Consider the following 15881-nt stretch of genomic DNA (forward strand, 5'->3'; position numbering starts at 1 on the left):
TAGTCTGGTGATTGGACCCACTTCATTTGTCAAAAGGGGAGCCATGGGAAATAAAACCTGACAATATAGTTACGACTGACACCAGCCCCCTGGGGTGGGGAGCTCATATGGGAGACAGGGTAGACCAGAGAAGATGGTCTACCAAGGAAGCTCAAAATTCTTCAAATTTAAAAGAACTTATGGCAGTGAAATATGTGCTTCTTCAATTTCTACCATCTCTGCAGGGTTCTCATGTGTGGGTGCACTCAATGTAATAGTGGTAGCTTATTTAAATCTGGGGGGAACAAGATCGTACTCACTGATGACCACCGCAGAAGACATACTAACCCTAGCCGAAACTCACCTCCTTTCCACATAAGAGGGGAGCACAATGTTCAGTCGGATTACCTCAATCGGCATTCTTTACACTGGGGGAATGGCCACTGGACAGGCAGGTCTTCAAAGAAATAGTGCGCTTATGGGGCATCCGGGTTGTAGGCCTGTTCGCCACAAGAGACAACGGGCAGGTCAGGAGGTTTGTGTCTGCGGGCAGCGGATCGGCCAGAGAGTATATTCCCTCCAGGTCCGGGGGGAATTTTCTTTGGCATACGCATTTCCTCCAATGTGTCTAATTCCCCTGATCCTCCGGAAGATCAGGGAAGAGGGGGCAAGGGTGATACTAATTGCCGCATTCTAGCCCAGGAGACCATGGTTCTCATGGCTGAAGGCGGTCTGTGACCGACTCTTGGGTGTTACCATCGCGCCCGGAGCTTCATTCTCAAGGACTATTCCGTCATCCTCAGGTGGAGGGTCTCCACTTGACGGCATGGAATTTAAGAGGGAGTTGCAAAGGCGTAGAGGGTTCTCAGAATCCTTAGTTGCCTTACCTTATTAAAAAAGGTATTTTTCAAGCATGCTTGAAAAAGACCTTTTTTGGCCAAAACGTTGCATCATGGCAGAATAAAGGTATTGTGATTTTTTTTTTTTCCATCACCCGGACTGGATGCTGTTCCTTTTTTCTGCTGGACTGTTTATCTCCAATTGGGTCGTTGGATTGGAACGTGCATCCGAATATTGATGTGCTGTCGGCTGCTCTTTATATACATTGGACTACCTTTAGGATAGGTCATCGATGTCTGATCGGTGGGGGTGCGAAACCAGAAACCCAAAACTACTGTCTATCAGCCCTCCCCAGTGTCGGCTGTGACTGCTCCGTTGCAAAGCTTCATCAATGAATAAGAGCCATGGCCAGGTCCTGCACATCCGTCCACTATTAATTAGAATAGGGGGTGGATATGCAATACCCAGCTGTGGCCACTATACAGATAATGGAGATGTGCAGCTCTGGCCGCTGGATGCCAGATATGCCTAAATTTTTTGGGGGTTTTACATAACTCCCCTTTTTTTAGTGGCAAAACATTTTTTTGATTTAGCATTTTCAATTTGATTGGAGGTCTGAAATCTCTACTGCAGTGCATTAACCATGTCTGTTACACAGAAACAGCATGTTAGGTCCTGCTCATGGCAAAGTCTAACAGGCCACCCTAGCTGGCAGATCCCAAGGCCAATGCCATTAATTGCCTTCATGTCATGCCGCAATCATGGGATACCAATGGGGTTAAAGAGTGAGCAACTTCCGCTTGATAACCATCTAGATCAGGGGTGATAATTTAATCAGGTATATATATAAAAATAATCCGCGCTGGGTTCTCCAGTTTTGTGACCACTAAATACCTCCAAAAAACAATAAATATTTGCACCTTTTATATGACAATAAAAAACTATTAAAAAATAATAAGTTTGTGCTGTGTTTTAAAATAGCTCCACCGTGGAGCACAACATTACCATAAGGAAATTCTGAGCGAGATAATAAATTGATTTTTTACCTAGTGCGGTATAGTCGATAATATCCACAGAATTTCCTTATGGTAATGTTGTGCTCCACGGTGGAGTTATTTTAAAACACAGCACAAACTTATTATTTTTTAATAGTTTTTTATTGTCATATAAAAGGTGCAAATATTTATTGTTTTTTGGAGGTATTTAGTGGTCACAAAACTGGAGAACCCAGCGCGGATTATTTTTATATATATACCTGTTTATAGCTACTAATACAGAAGGGTGGCACTGTACTTGTATCCGCTGCAGGATTCACAGTTACTGAAGCGCTACTGGTGTGCTTAATTATATCCCCTTTGGTGATAACTTAATCACCTACACAAATAATGAGTTGGTGATTAAATTATCACCTGTGCAGTACAAGGAAATCCTGAAAACATGACCTGTTTGCAGCCCTCGAGGAATGCAGTTTGACACCCCGATCTAGATGCTGCTGTATCTATCAACAGCAACATCTAGGGGAGTAATCTTTGTAGCAAAGTGTTTGACCTGGCAAAAGATGGATTATGCTTTCTGAAAATGTTTTAGAGTGTGAATCCGCATAGTCTACATTTACAACACTTTTTAGTTGGCCTAGTTTGGTAAACCTACAGTACAATAATAGGTAAGCTTGCTTAGTTACTTGCAATGTCTTCAAAGGTTTTCTCTCATCTCTGTCTGACTTTCATGGTTGTGATAGGAATAACTGGGGTTATAAAAACAGCCGAGTGCAGCTTCATTGTTAATATAATCGTATAGATCTAAATGGTGAGATACAGAAGTGGTTTACAGCTCCGTGTGCTAAACTATTGCTGTAAAGACTTCCATCCACATTAGACTGACGTAGGCCATACCCAGCAATATCAGTGGTCTCGGCCAATAGTCATAAGGCCCCCATACGAATTAGACTCGTTCCCAATAGATGATGTTGGGGGAGAGAACGATTCGGCATGTCCGCCTTGGGAGTGCTGATCCTTTTGTTTTCGGTGAGATAAGCCACAGTTAGAAGTCTAGGAACAGCTCTCTTGTAGAGAACATAGAAACGCTCGGCAGATTTTGCACTTTAAGTTATGGAGGAGTCAAAAGGCATAGCTGCCGACCCAACACAGCTGTGTATTGCGTATGGGTCCCTAACTCCCATTTATTGCTATGGCGGTTACACAATCAACCTGGCTACAATTGGCTTTTTTTACACACCGCCTCTGGTAGCTGAGACCTAGAAGCAACTATTCCCATCTCGGCCATGAATGGCAGAGATGGGAATAACCTTTTACTGAGACTTACACAGAAAATAACCCCCGCTTATTTTAAATAGCTGTATTTTTCTCCTTTTTTTCTATTTTTATTTGCCGATTCCCACCGCAATAGCCTAGCAGAAATGTTACTGCTACGGCTTCTCCAAGTTCACTGATGTGCTGAAACAATTGAAGCTGTTAAATGCCTTCTGGCAGGGAAAACCACGACTGGGACAACCCTGAGCAGAAAGGCTGATATGATTCATCCGAGTGAATTGACTTGTGAAGACATAATAAAAAGCAATGAGAGCGAGCGTAGGATTTTCTATTTGATTTGCTGGCTAGATATCTGCTATGACCCTGCTGAAGAACACAATGTACCTTCTATTGCACATCAGAGAATGGTTGGCTAATGTGCAGAAAACCTTTTGTTGTCCATTAGCCAGTAGAAATCTCCCTCGATTAGAGATGGATCATGAGAATATATAGGAACATGGCGTCAAATCTTACATGGTCACTCATTAATTTCCTCACCACCTCCGCCGTCTGGAGGAGATGCAGGCGGCCAGGCCTGAGACTAGGTGGCACTATTTGTCAGAGTAAGAGAAGCAATAGCAGGCGTTCAGCTGCTTGATGCGAAGAGAACATAGCAGGGTGCACATTTCATCACCGTGAATTGTGTATACTTTTACCTGTCCCAGTGCGGTGAGAGACTTGTTGATCGCAGCCGCCTCCACCAATCGCTGGCCGGTAGCCTCTGTCTTCGATATACGTTCAGATCCAGCCAGGTCGCACAGAGTAAGTGTAGAGCTTGAAGCAACGCCTGAGATGGTGTCTATGCCATTCAGTGTAAAAATCACAATGAGATGAGAGCGGGAGCTGGGGAAACAGTTAATAAAATCAGAATTTTTTTTACCTAAAAATGTTATATTTTTATTATCCTGTATTGTATGGTTTTCTAAACTGCTATATTAAATTACCCTAATTAGAATAGGGAGCCAGAAGACACTGATACCACATACAGATGACTCTCAATATCTATGTACTAGGATGTCCACCTGCACCACAGCCATCTTTACATGTTTAGTACTAAAAATACTGAATTGCACACCTTAGGGCAGCTCTTGTGATGCATACTGAAGGCATACATTATAATAAATTATATTATAATAAATTAGTTGTTCCGTAGTTTGTCACACACCTTTTTTTTTTTTTTTAAAGGGACTCTGTCACCTGAAATTGGCGGGACTGGTTTTGGGTCATATGGGCGGAGTTTTTGGGTGTTTGATTCACCCTTTCCTTACCCGCTGTCTGCATGCTGGCTGCAATATTAGATTGAAGTTCATTCTCTGTCCTCCATAGTACACGCCTGCGCAAGGTAATCTTGCCTTGCACAGGCGTGTACTACGGAGGACAGAGAGTGAACTTCAATCCAATATTGCAGCCAGCATGCAGACAGCGGGTAAGGAAAGGGTGAATCAAACACCCAAAAACTCCGCCCATATGACCCAAAACCAGTCCCGCCAAATTCAGGTGACAGGTTCACTTTAACTGTCCAGAGCAAAACTCTTTGATGCTTGAAAATTAGTGTCAAGGGAATGCTAGATGTTGTCTTTAATTTTTAAAAAGCTGAATTGAGAGGTTGGTTCATATGTGCACTGCCTGCTACCATGAAGTCCATTGTTACAGGGGACTTTTTTATAAGCATATCACTTTTTTTTATAAAGGTAAATCGTTAGGGCATCAAAATGGCTGTTTTTAACACTGACAAACCTGTCTTTAATAGTGATGAGCGAATATACTCATTACTCGAGATTTCTCGAGCACGCTCGGGGGTCCTCTGAGTATTTTTAGTGCTCGGAGATTCAGTTTTTCTTGCCGCAGCTGAATGATTTACATCTGTTAGCCAGCATAAGTACATGTGGGGGTTGCCTGGTTGCTAGGGAATCCCCACATGTACTTATGCTGGCTAACAGATGTAAATCATTCAGCTGCCGCGAAAAAAAACTAATTCTCTGAGCACTAAAAAATACTCAGAGGACACCTAAGCGTGCTCGGGAAATCTCAAATAACGAGTATATTCGCTCATCACTAGTCTTTAAATGTTAATAGCAAAGGTGCTTGTGAGCATGTGCAGTAGAAATTTTAATGTGTAGGAAGCTGTGCTCCCAGTGGATATCTTGATCTTCTAATACTGGTAATATCATTGGTACTTTGGTTAGAAGAGGCTGCTCATATTTCCGTCAACCCTGTCTATCTGATGTAATATAAAAAATACCAGGGCTGCTGAAGTTAGAAGAAGCTGCTCATACTGCTGCCCACCCTGTCTATCTGATCTAATATAGAAAATACCAGGGCTGCTGAGGTTAGAAGAAGCTGATCATACCACTGTTCGCCATGTCTATCTGATCGAATATAGAAAATACCAGCGGTGCTGAGGTAAGAAGAAGCCGATCATACCGCTGTTCACCATGTCTATCTGATCTAATATAGAAAATACCAGCGGTGCTGAGGTAAGAAGAAGCTGATCATACCGCTGTTCGCCATGTCTATTTGATCTAATATAGAAAATACCAGCGGTGCTGAGGTAAGAAGAAGCTGATCATACCGCTGTTCGCCATGTCTATTTGATCGAATATAGAAAATACCAGCGGTGCTGAGGTAAGAAGAAGCTGATCATACCGCTGTTTGCCATGTCTATCTGATCTAATATAGAAAATACCAGCGGTGCTGAGGTAAGAAGAAGCTGATCATACCGCTGTTCGCCATGTCTATCTGATCTAATATAGAAAATACCAGCGGTGCTGAGGTAAGAAGAAGCCGATCATACCGCTGTTCGCCATGTCTATTTGATCTAATATAGAAAATACCAGCGGTGCTGAGGTAAGAAGAAGCTGATCATACCGCTGTTCGCCATGTCTATTTGATCGAATATAGAAAATACCAGCGGTGCTGAGGTAAGAAGAAGCTGATCATACCGCTGTTTGCCATGTCTATCTGATCTAATATAGAAAATACCAGCGGTGCTGAGGTAAGAAGAAGCTGATCATACCGCTGTTCGCCATGTCTATTTGATCTAATATAGAAAATACCAGCGGTGCTGAGGTAAGAAGAAGCTGATCATACCGCTGTTCGCCATGTCTATTTGATCTAATATAGAAAATACCAGCGGTGCTGAGGTAAGAAGAAGCTGATCATACCGCTGTTCACCATGTCTATCTGATCTAATATAGAAAATACCAGCGGTGCTGAGGTAAGAAGAAGCTGATCATACCGCTGTTCGCCATGTCTATTTGATCTAATATAGAAAATACCAGCGGTGCTGAGGTAAGAAGAAGCTGATCATACCGCTGTTCGCCATGTCTATCTGATCTAATATAGAAAATACCAGCGGTGCTGAGGTAAGAAGAAGCTGATCATACCGCTGTTCGCCATGTCTATTTGATCTAATATAGAAAATACCAGCGGTGCTGAGGTAAGAAGAAGCTGATCATACCGCTGTTCGCCATGTCTATTTGATCGAATATAGAAAATACCAGCGGTGCTGAGGTAAGAAGAAGCTGATCATACCGCTGTTCGCCATGTCTATTTGATCGAATATAGAAAATACCAGCGGTGCTGAGGTAAGAAGAAGCTGATCATACCGCTATTCGCCATGTCTATCTGATCTAATATAGAAAATACCAGCGGTGCTGAGGTAAGAAGAAGCTGATCATACCGCTGTTCGCCATGTCTATCTGATCTAATATAGAAAATACCAGCGGTGCTGAGGTAAGAAGAAGCTGATCATACCGCTGTTCGCCATGTCTATCTGATCTAATATAGAAAATACCAGCGGTGCTGAGGTAAGAAGAAGCTGATCATACCGCTGTTCGCCATGTCTATTTGATCGAATATAGAAAATACCAGCGGTGCTGAGGTAAGAAGAAGCTGATCATACCGCTGTTCGCCATGTCTATTTGATCGAATATAGAAAATACCAGGGGGATACTGAGGTTAATTTTTGTATTTATGAACAAGAATTTTAACAATATGGTGAACATGAATTCCCTATAAAAATAATTTTATTTACAAATATTTTAAAAAAACACCTTCCCAGTGGTTTTATGGCAAAAATATAGCCCAAAAATGTATTGACCAAGGTCTAGCGTATACCCTATGATAGACCTTATCTATCTCCTGCCTTGCTGTGGAGGTTGGCACCCTAAATGTACGATTTTTTGGCGCCTCCACTCAAACGTAGGCTGTCCCTCACTGTCCTATCTCGCCCTATGTTAATAATATAATAATATAAATAACAGAGATGAAAAAAACAAAAAGATGGTAAAAAAAAAAAAAAACAACCAAAAAACAAATATAAACAATCCAAGCCAAAATAATAAACAGACCCATTAGAGTAATAACCTTTGGGTTTCACCGTATACAGTTGTTCCAAATTTGTAATGGCACAGGAAATGGTAAATACAAGGCCAATACACTGTTTTATGATCTTTGACCTTAATGCAGCATAATTTGCTTATTCAATAAATCTGCTGGGTATGCTACCAGACTACTAGATGCATATGCAAATTATCACTAACACATAAACTCATCCTATATTAAATCCAGTCAATAGGAACCAATATGAAAGATAACTTATCAAATATAGGATGCGCCCCATGCGGGTACTGAGGTTAGAAGTGGCTGCTCATACTGCTGTCAACCCTGCCTATCTGATCTAACATAAAAAATACCAGTGGTGCTAATGTTAGAAGAGGCTGATCATACTGCTGTCCACACTGTCTAACTGCTCTAATATAGAAAATACCAGGGGCGCTGATGTTAGAAAGGGTGAACAGCCATAGGGCAGCACGGTGGCTCAGTGGTTAGCACTGCAGTCTTGAAGCGCTGGAGTCCTGGGTTCAAATCCCACCAAGGACAACATCTGCAAGGAGTTTGTATGTTCTCCCTGCGTTTGCATGGGTTTCCTCCAAAGACATACTGATAGAGAACTTAGATTGTGAGCCCCATTGGGGACAGCGATGATAATACCTGTAAAGCGCTGCGGAATATATTAGCGCTATATAAAAATAAAGATTATTATTATATCAGCACCCCTTGTATTTTGTATATTAGACCAGATAGACAGGGTGGACAGCAGTATAAGCAGCCTCTTCTATCTGATTTAATACACAAGATACCAGAGGCGCTGAGGTAAGAAGAGGCTGCTCACACTGCTGTCCACCCTGTTTTTGTGAATGTTCTGTCAAGCTTTTATCAGATCACAGCAGCCTTTTACCAGATCTGTATGCTATCAAACTTTTATTAGATCATAGCAGCTGCTCAGCATTCAGAAAAAAATGGTGGACTGCAGTATAAGTAGCCACTTTATACATGAACATCCATTAGAGCAAGATAACTACTGGAAGCACATCTTTTTCCATATAAAGGGAAAGGATGGATCATTACTGTGTATCACTTCTCAAAAGGCGTATGTCTTAAAGATGGGCCTGCCACATATCAGACATCTATGGCATATCACATACATATATCTAAAAATATATCTATAGCAGAAAAACACCTTTCTGTGTGCTATTTTTAGCTTGTAATTTAAAAATTGTAAAAAAAAAAAAACTTACATCTATTAAGCAAAAATTACATAAAATTTCTTAATTTTTATGGTGTGAATCTATGTCCTGGTCAGGCACAAATATTTTTTTTACTCCCACCACTAGGCCTCATTCACTCATCCATTTTTAATGTCCGTATGTCGTCCGTTTTTTAAGGATTGCAAATACGGACATACATTGCATTCAATGGTGGCGCCCACATGTCAGGTATATCACACAAACAGTGTGTCTGCTGGAAAAACCCACAGACATGTCAGTTTTTTTGAGCAGCTCAGACAATGCATGCTGCTCACATGCACACTGATAACACACGGATGACATGGCGCCTGGGAAGAAGCGGTACAGTGCGTACTCTTCCAAGGCATTGGCTGCTGAGGGCTGTTTTCAGCACCCGCTTTGTACATCCTGTGTAAAATTAAGAATTACATTTTTTTTTTTTTTTTAAAATGGTGTGGGCTCACATGTAATTTTTATAACCAGCAGAGGGAATGCCCACTGCTGGGGCCTGATGTCACAGAAGTTACCGCTAGTCACGGAGGCTGCGTTCCCACTCTGTTCACTGTGAGCTGCCCAGAGACCAGTCGACAATAATGAGAGCTTTCTTCAGCACCGAGGCGCCTAGGATCAGCATGAACTGTAATGCTTTTCCCAGGCTCCGGTATGTGTCACATGGACAGCAAACAGATACACGGATGTCACATACATACATATGTATAGAGCTCTCATCAGTACTGATTTTTTCTGTATGGTAATCACCAGGATGTGAGAGGGAGGACTCAAAAAAACTACCAGATAACACAGGCTGTCACAGTCCTTGACAAAAACTGACCTAATAGAGTAAAAAAATAATATATATATATATATATATATATATATATATATATATATATATACTGAAACCTACTACATTCCCTAAACTTTAGGCTACATTTCCACCTTTATTAGTTTTTGATGTTGCAGATTTTCTGCATCATTTTTGCACCTATTAACTAAATTAGATTACGTGCATTTTTTTTTCATTGTGTTTTTGAGCGTGTTTTTTTACATGCGTTTTTATGGTGTTTTTGACACTAAAAATTTTCATCTCTTTTTGGTATGTCAAGCTTTAAATGAAGTTGCTTTTTTTTTGCTTTCTGGTATTTGGCTTTGACAAAAACTTCATTGACACAGTCGTGTAGATTACATGAGTTTTTAGTTCTATTCTTTTGCAGAAACGCAATAAACATGTACATGTATTTTTTTACATCTAATGCAATTCTATAGGGAAAATCTGCAAATAAAATTCAGTGTACCCGCAAGAGAAATTTACATGTTGCAGAAAAACGTACTGCAGGTCAGTTTATGCAGCGTAAATAACAAGCACAGTCGACATGAGATTTCTCTTAATCTCATCCACTTTGCTGGAGTTGTGTTGCGCTCCTGTTTTGGCTTAGCAGGCTCCGACTCCTTCCCTTAAGGCTGCCGTCACACTAGCAGTATTTGGTCAGTATTTTACATCAGTATTTGTAAGCCAAAACCAGGAGTCAGTGATATATACAGAAGTGGTGCATATGTTTCTATTATACCTTTCCTCTAATTGTTCCACTCCTGGTTTTGGCTTACAAATACTGATGTAAAATACTGGCCAAATACTGCTAGTGTGATGGCAGCCTAACACTACTGAACTCTGCAGTGCTCAACGTCGGATTTTACAAGTGGCCCGGTATGCCTCTATGACATCATCTGCCAAGGCTTTTTATGGCCCATTGGACACACCCCTGTGTCCAAGCATTAAACTAGAGCTGTGTCCACCAGACGTGTGTTTGAACTCTGCCTATCCAAGTCCTCATTTCTTGTTGTCTCCTCAGACTTCTGTGAACACTCATCATTCCGGCAGGTTAACTCATACCTTGCTTTAAGCTTCTTGAACTATTATTGAAGTCTGTTTGCAATACCTGCACCTGCTGCCGTTTAACCCACTCCCTGCTGTGAACATCTTGAACTGTTATTGAAGTCTGTTTGCAATACCTGCACCTGCTGCCGTTTAACCCACTCCCTGCTGTGAACATCTTGAACTGTTATTAGAGACTGTTCGCATTACCTAGACTTGTGTGCCTGCTTCAGACCTACCGTGTTCCTACTGTCGTCCTGGTTCCGTGGCCTCCAGCGTGTCCTGCATTATCCGTTTGTCTGCCATTTACATTGCCAGTTATTTAAGTTGTCATCATACCACGTGCCTGACAGTATGCTGTGGTGATGCCCAGGATCCGTGTGTCCACCCTGACCTGTGGCTTTGAGGATTCACCTGACTAGATGCCTAACAAGTTGTTTGTGCAGCTAAAATATACAGCACCAAAAATTCATCATGGAAACTTAACCCCTTCATGACCCAGCCTATTTTGACCTTAAAGACCTTGCCGTTTTTTGCAATTCTGACCAGTGTCCCTTTATGAGGTAATAACTCAGGAACGCTTCAACGGATCCTAGCAGTTCTGAGACTGTTTTTTCGTGACATATTGGGCTTCATGTTAGTGGTAAATTTAGGTCAATAAATTATGCGTTTATTTGTGATAAAAACGGAAATTTGGCGAAAATTTTGAAAATTTCGCAATTTTCACATTTTGAATTTTTATTCTGTTAAACCAGAGAGTTATGTGACACAAAATAGTTAAAAAATAACATTTCCCACATGTTTACTTTACATTAGCACAATTTTGGAAACAAAATTTTTTTTTTGCTAGGAAGTTATAAGGGTTAAAATTTGACCAGCGATTTCTCATTTTTACAACGAAATTTACAAAACCATTTTTTTAGGGACCACCTCACATTTGAAGTCAGTTTGAGGGGTCTATATGGCTGAAAATACCCAAAAGTGACACCATTCTAAAAACTGCACCCCTCAAGGTACTCAAAACCACATTCAAGAAGTTTATTAACCCTTCAGGTGCTTCACAGCAGCAGAAGCAACATGGAAGGAAAAAATGAACATTTAACTTTTTAGTCACAAAAATTATCTTTTAGCAACAATTTTTTTATTTTCCCAATGGTAGAAGGAGAAACTGAACCACGAAAGTTGTTGTCCAATTTGTCCTGAGTACGCTGATACCTCATATGTGGGGGTAAACCACTGTTTGGGCGCACGGCAGGGCTTGGAAGGGAAGGAGCGCCATTTGACTTTTTGAATCAAAAATTGGCTCCACTCTTTAGCGGACACCATGTCGCGTTTGGAAAGCTCCTGTGTGCCTAAACATTGGCGCTCCCCCACAAGTGACCCCATTTTGGAAACTAGACCCCCCAAGGAACTTATTTAGATGCCTAGTGAGCACTTTAAACCCTCAGGTGCTTCACAAATTGATCTGTAAAAATGAAAAAGTACTTTTTTTTCACAAAAAATTTCTTTTCGCCTCAATTTTTTCATTTTCACATGGGCAATAGGATAAAATGGATCATAAAATTTGTTGGGCACTTTCTCCTGAGTACACCGATACCTCATATGTGGGGGTAAACCACTGTTTGGGCACTCGGCAGGGCTCGGAAGGGAAGGCGCGCCATTTGACTTTTTGAATGGAAAATTAGCTCCAATTGTTAGCGGACACCATGTCGCGTTTGGAGAGCCCCCGTGTGCCTAAACATTGGAGCTCCCCCACAAGTGACCCCATTTTGGAAACTAGACCCCCCAAGGAACTTATCTAGATGCATATTGAGCACTTTAAACCCCCAGGTGCTTCACAGAAGTTTATAACGCAGAGCCATGAAAATAAAAAATAATTTTTCTTTCCTCAAAAATGATTTTTTAGCCTGGAATTTCCTATTTTGCCAAGGGTAATAGGAGAAATTGGACCCCAAATGTTGTTGTCCAGTTTGTCCTGAGTACGCTGATACCCCATATGTGGGGGTAAACCACTGTTTGGGCGCACGGCAGGGCTCGGAAGGGAAGGGACGCCATTTGGCTTTTTAAATGGAAAATTAGCTCCAATCATTAGCGGACACCATGTCACGTTTGGAGAGCCCCTGTGTGCCTAAACATTGGAGATCCCCCAGAAATGACCCCATTTTGGAAACTAGTCCACCAAAGGAACTAATCTAGATGTGTGGTGAGGACTTTGAACCCCCAAGTGCTTCACAGAAGTTTATAACGCAGAGCCATGAAAATAAAAAAAAAAAATTATTTTCTCAAAAATGATCTTTTAGCCTGCAATTTTTTATTTTCCCAAGGGTATCAGGAGAAATTTGACCCCAAAAGTTGTTGTCCAGTTTCTCCTGAGTACGCTGATACCCCATATGTGGGGGTAAACCACTGTTTGGGCACATGCCGGGGCTCGGAAGTGAAGTAGTGACGTTTTGAAATGCAGACTTTGATGGAATGCTCTGTGGGCGTCACGTTGCGTTTGCAGAGCCCCTGATGTGGCTAAACAGTAGAAACCCCCCACAAGTGACCCCATTTTGGAAACTAGACCCCGAAAGGAACTTATCTAGATGTGTGGTGAGCACTTTGAACCCCCAAGTGCTTCACAGAAGTTTATAATGCAGAGCCGTGAAAATAATAAATACGTTTTCTTTCCTCAAAAATAATTATTTAGCCCAGAATTTTTTAATTTTCCCAAGGGTAACAGGAGAAATTTGACCCCAATATTTGTTGTCCAGTTTCTCCTGAGTACGGTGATACCCCATATGTGGGGGTAAACTACTGTTTGGGCACATGCCGGGGCTCGGAATTGAAGTAGTGACGTTTTGAAATGCAGACTTTGATGGAATGCTCTGCGGGCGTCACGTTGCGTTTGCAGAGCCCCTGATGTGGCTAAACAGTAGAAACCCCCCACAAGTGACCCCATTTTGGAAACTAGACCCCGAAAGGAACTTATCTAGATGTGTGGTGAGCACTTTGAACCCCCAAGTGCTTCATAGAAGTATATAATGCAGAGCCGTGAAAATAATAAATACGTTTTCTTTCCTCAAAAATAATTATTTAGCCCAGAATTTGTTATCTTCCCAAGGGTTACAGGAGAAATTGGACCCCAAAAGTTGTTGTTCAGTTTCTCCCGAGTACGCTGATACCCCCATGTGTGGAGGTAAACCACTGTTTGGGCACACGTCGGGGCTCAGAAGGGAAGTAGTGACTTTTGAAATGCAGACTTTGATGGTATGGTCTGCGGGCGTCACGTTGCGTTTGCAGAGCCCCTGGTGTGCCTAAACAGTAGAAACCCCCCACAAGTGACCCCATTTTAGAAACTAGACCCCCCCAAGGAACTTATCTAGATATGTGGTGAGCACTTTGAACCCCCAAGTGCTTCACAGACGTTTACAACGTAGAGCCGTGAAAATAATAAATCATTTTTCTTTCCTCAAAAATGATGTTTTAGCAAGCATTTTTTTATTTTCACAAGGGTAACAGGAGAAATTGGACCCCAGTAATTGTTGCGCAGTTTATCCTGAGTATGCTGGTACCCCATATGTGGGGGTAAACCACTGTTTGGGCACACGTCAGGGCTCGGAATTGAGGGAGCACCATTTGACTTTTTGAATACGAGATTGGCTGGAATCAATGGTGGCGCCATGTTGCGTTTGGAGACCCCTGATGTGCCTAAACAGTGGTAACCCCTCAATTCTACCTCCAACACTAACCCCAACACACCCCTAACCCTAATTCCAACTGTAGCCATAACCCTAATCACAACCCTAACCCCAACACACCCCTAACCACAACCCTAACCCCAACACACCCCTAACCCTAACCACAACCCTTATTCCAACTGTAGCCATAACCCTAATCACAGCCCTAACCCTAACCCTAACTCCAACAGATCCCTAACCCTAATCCCAACTGTAGCCATAACCCTAATCACAGCCCTAACCCTAACCCCAACACACCCCTAACCCTAATCCCAACTGTAGCCATAACCCTAATCACAACCCTAACCACAACACACCCCTAATCACAACCCTAATTCCAACCCTAACCCTAAGGTTATGTGCCCACGTTGCGGATTCGTGTGAGATTTTTCAGCATCATTTTTTAAAAGATTTTCCGCGGATTTCCAGTGTTTTTTGTGTGGATTTCACCTGCGGATTCCTATTGAGGAACAGGTGTAAAACGCTGCGGAATCCGCACAAAGAATTGACATGCTGCGGAAAATACAATGCAGCGTTCCCGCGCGGTATTTTCCGCACCATGGGCACAGCGGATTTGGTTTCCATATGTTTACATGGTACTGTACACCTGATTGAACACTGCTGCGAATCCGCAGCGGCCAATCCACTGCGGATCCGCAGCCAAATCCGCACCGTGTGCACATGGCCTAATTCTAAAGGTATGTGCACACGCTGCGGAAAACGCTGCGGATCCGCAGCAGTTTCCCATGAGTTTACAGTTCAATGTAAACCTATGGGAAACAAAAATCGTTGTACACACGCTGCGGAAAAACTGCACGGAAACGCAGCGGTTTACATTCCGCAGCATGTCACTTCTTTGTGCGGATTCCGCAGCGGTTCTACAACTGCTCAAATAGAAAATCGCAGCTGTAAAACCACAGTGAAATGCGCAGAAAAAACGCGGTAAATCCGCCATAAATCCGCAGCGGTTTAGCACTGCGTATTTATCAATTCCGCAGCAGAAAAATCCGCAGAGGACCAGAATACGTGTGCACATACCGAAACCCTAACCCTACCCCTACCCCTAACCCTAGCCCTAACCCTAGCCCTAACCCTAGCCCTAACCCTAGCCCTACCCCTAACCCTAGCCCTAACCCTAACCCTACCCCTAACCCTAGCCCTAACCCTAGCCCTAACCCTAGCCCTAACCTTACCCCTAACCCTAACCCTACCCCTAACCCTAACCCTATTCTAACATTAGTGGGAAAAAAAAAATTCTTTATTTTTTTTTATTGTCCCTACCTATGGGGGTGACAAAGGTCATTTATTATTTTTTTTATTTTGATCACTGAGATAGATTATATCTCAGTGATCAAAATGCACTTTGGAACGAATCTGCCGGCAGGCAGATTCGGCGGGCGCACTGCGCATGCGCCCGCCATTTTGGAAGATGGCGGCGCCCGGGGAGAAGACGGACGGACCCCGGCAGGATCGGTAAGTATGATAGGGTAGGGGGGGAGCACGGGGGGGGGGGATCGGAGCATGGGGGAGGTGAATCGGAGCACGGGGGGGTAGAACGGAGCACGGGGGGGTGGAACGGAGCACGGGGGGT

The 15881-nt window shown here is 42.6% G+C and overlaps 1 protein-coding gene across 1 annotated transcript in view; it reads right to left on the reverse strand.

Moving 5' to 3' along the window:
* LOC138676010 (uncharacterized) overlaps positions 1-15881 on the reverse strand; it is a 106186-nt gene that overhangs the window by 19361 nt on the left and 70944 nt on the right. The window contains exon 11 of the mRNA XM_069764801.1: positions 3785-3971. Within this exon, the coding sequence (XP_069620902.1) occupies positions 3785-3971 (187 nt within the window). The remainder of the gene's footprint in view (positions 1-3784; positions 3972-15881) is intronic.

Source organism: Ranitomeya imitator, chromosome 4 (genome assembly GCF_032444005.1).
Source record: "Ranitomeya imitator isolate aRanImi1 chromosome 4, aRanImi1.pri, whole genome shotgun sequence".
Taxonomy (NCBI): Eukaryota; Metazoa; Chordata; class Amphibia; order Anura; family Dendrobatidae; genus Ranitomeya; species Ranitomeya imitator.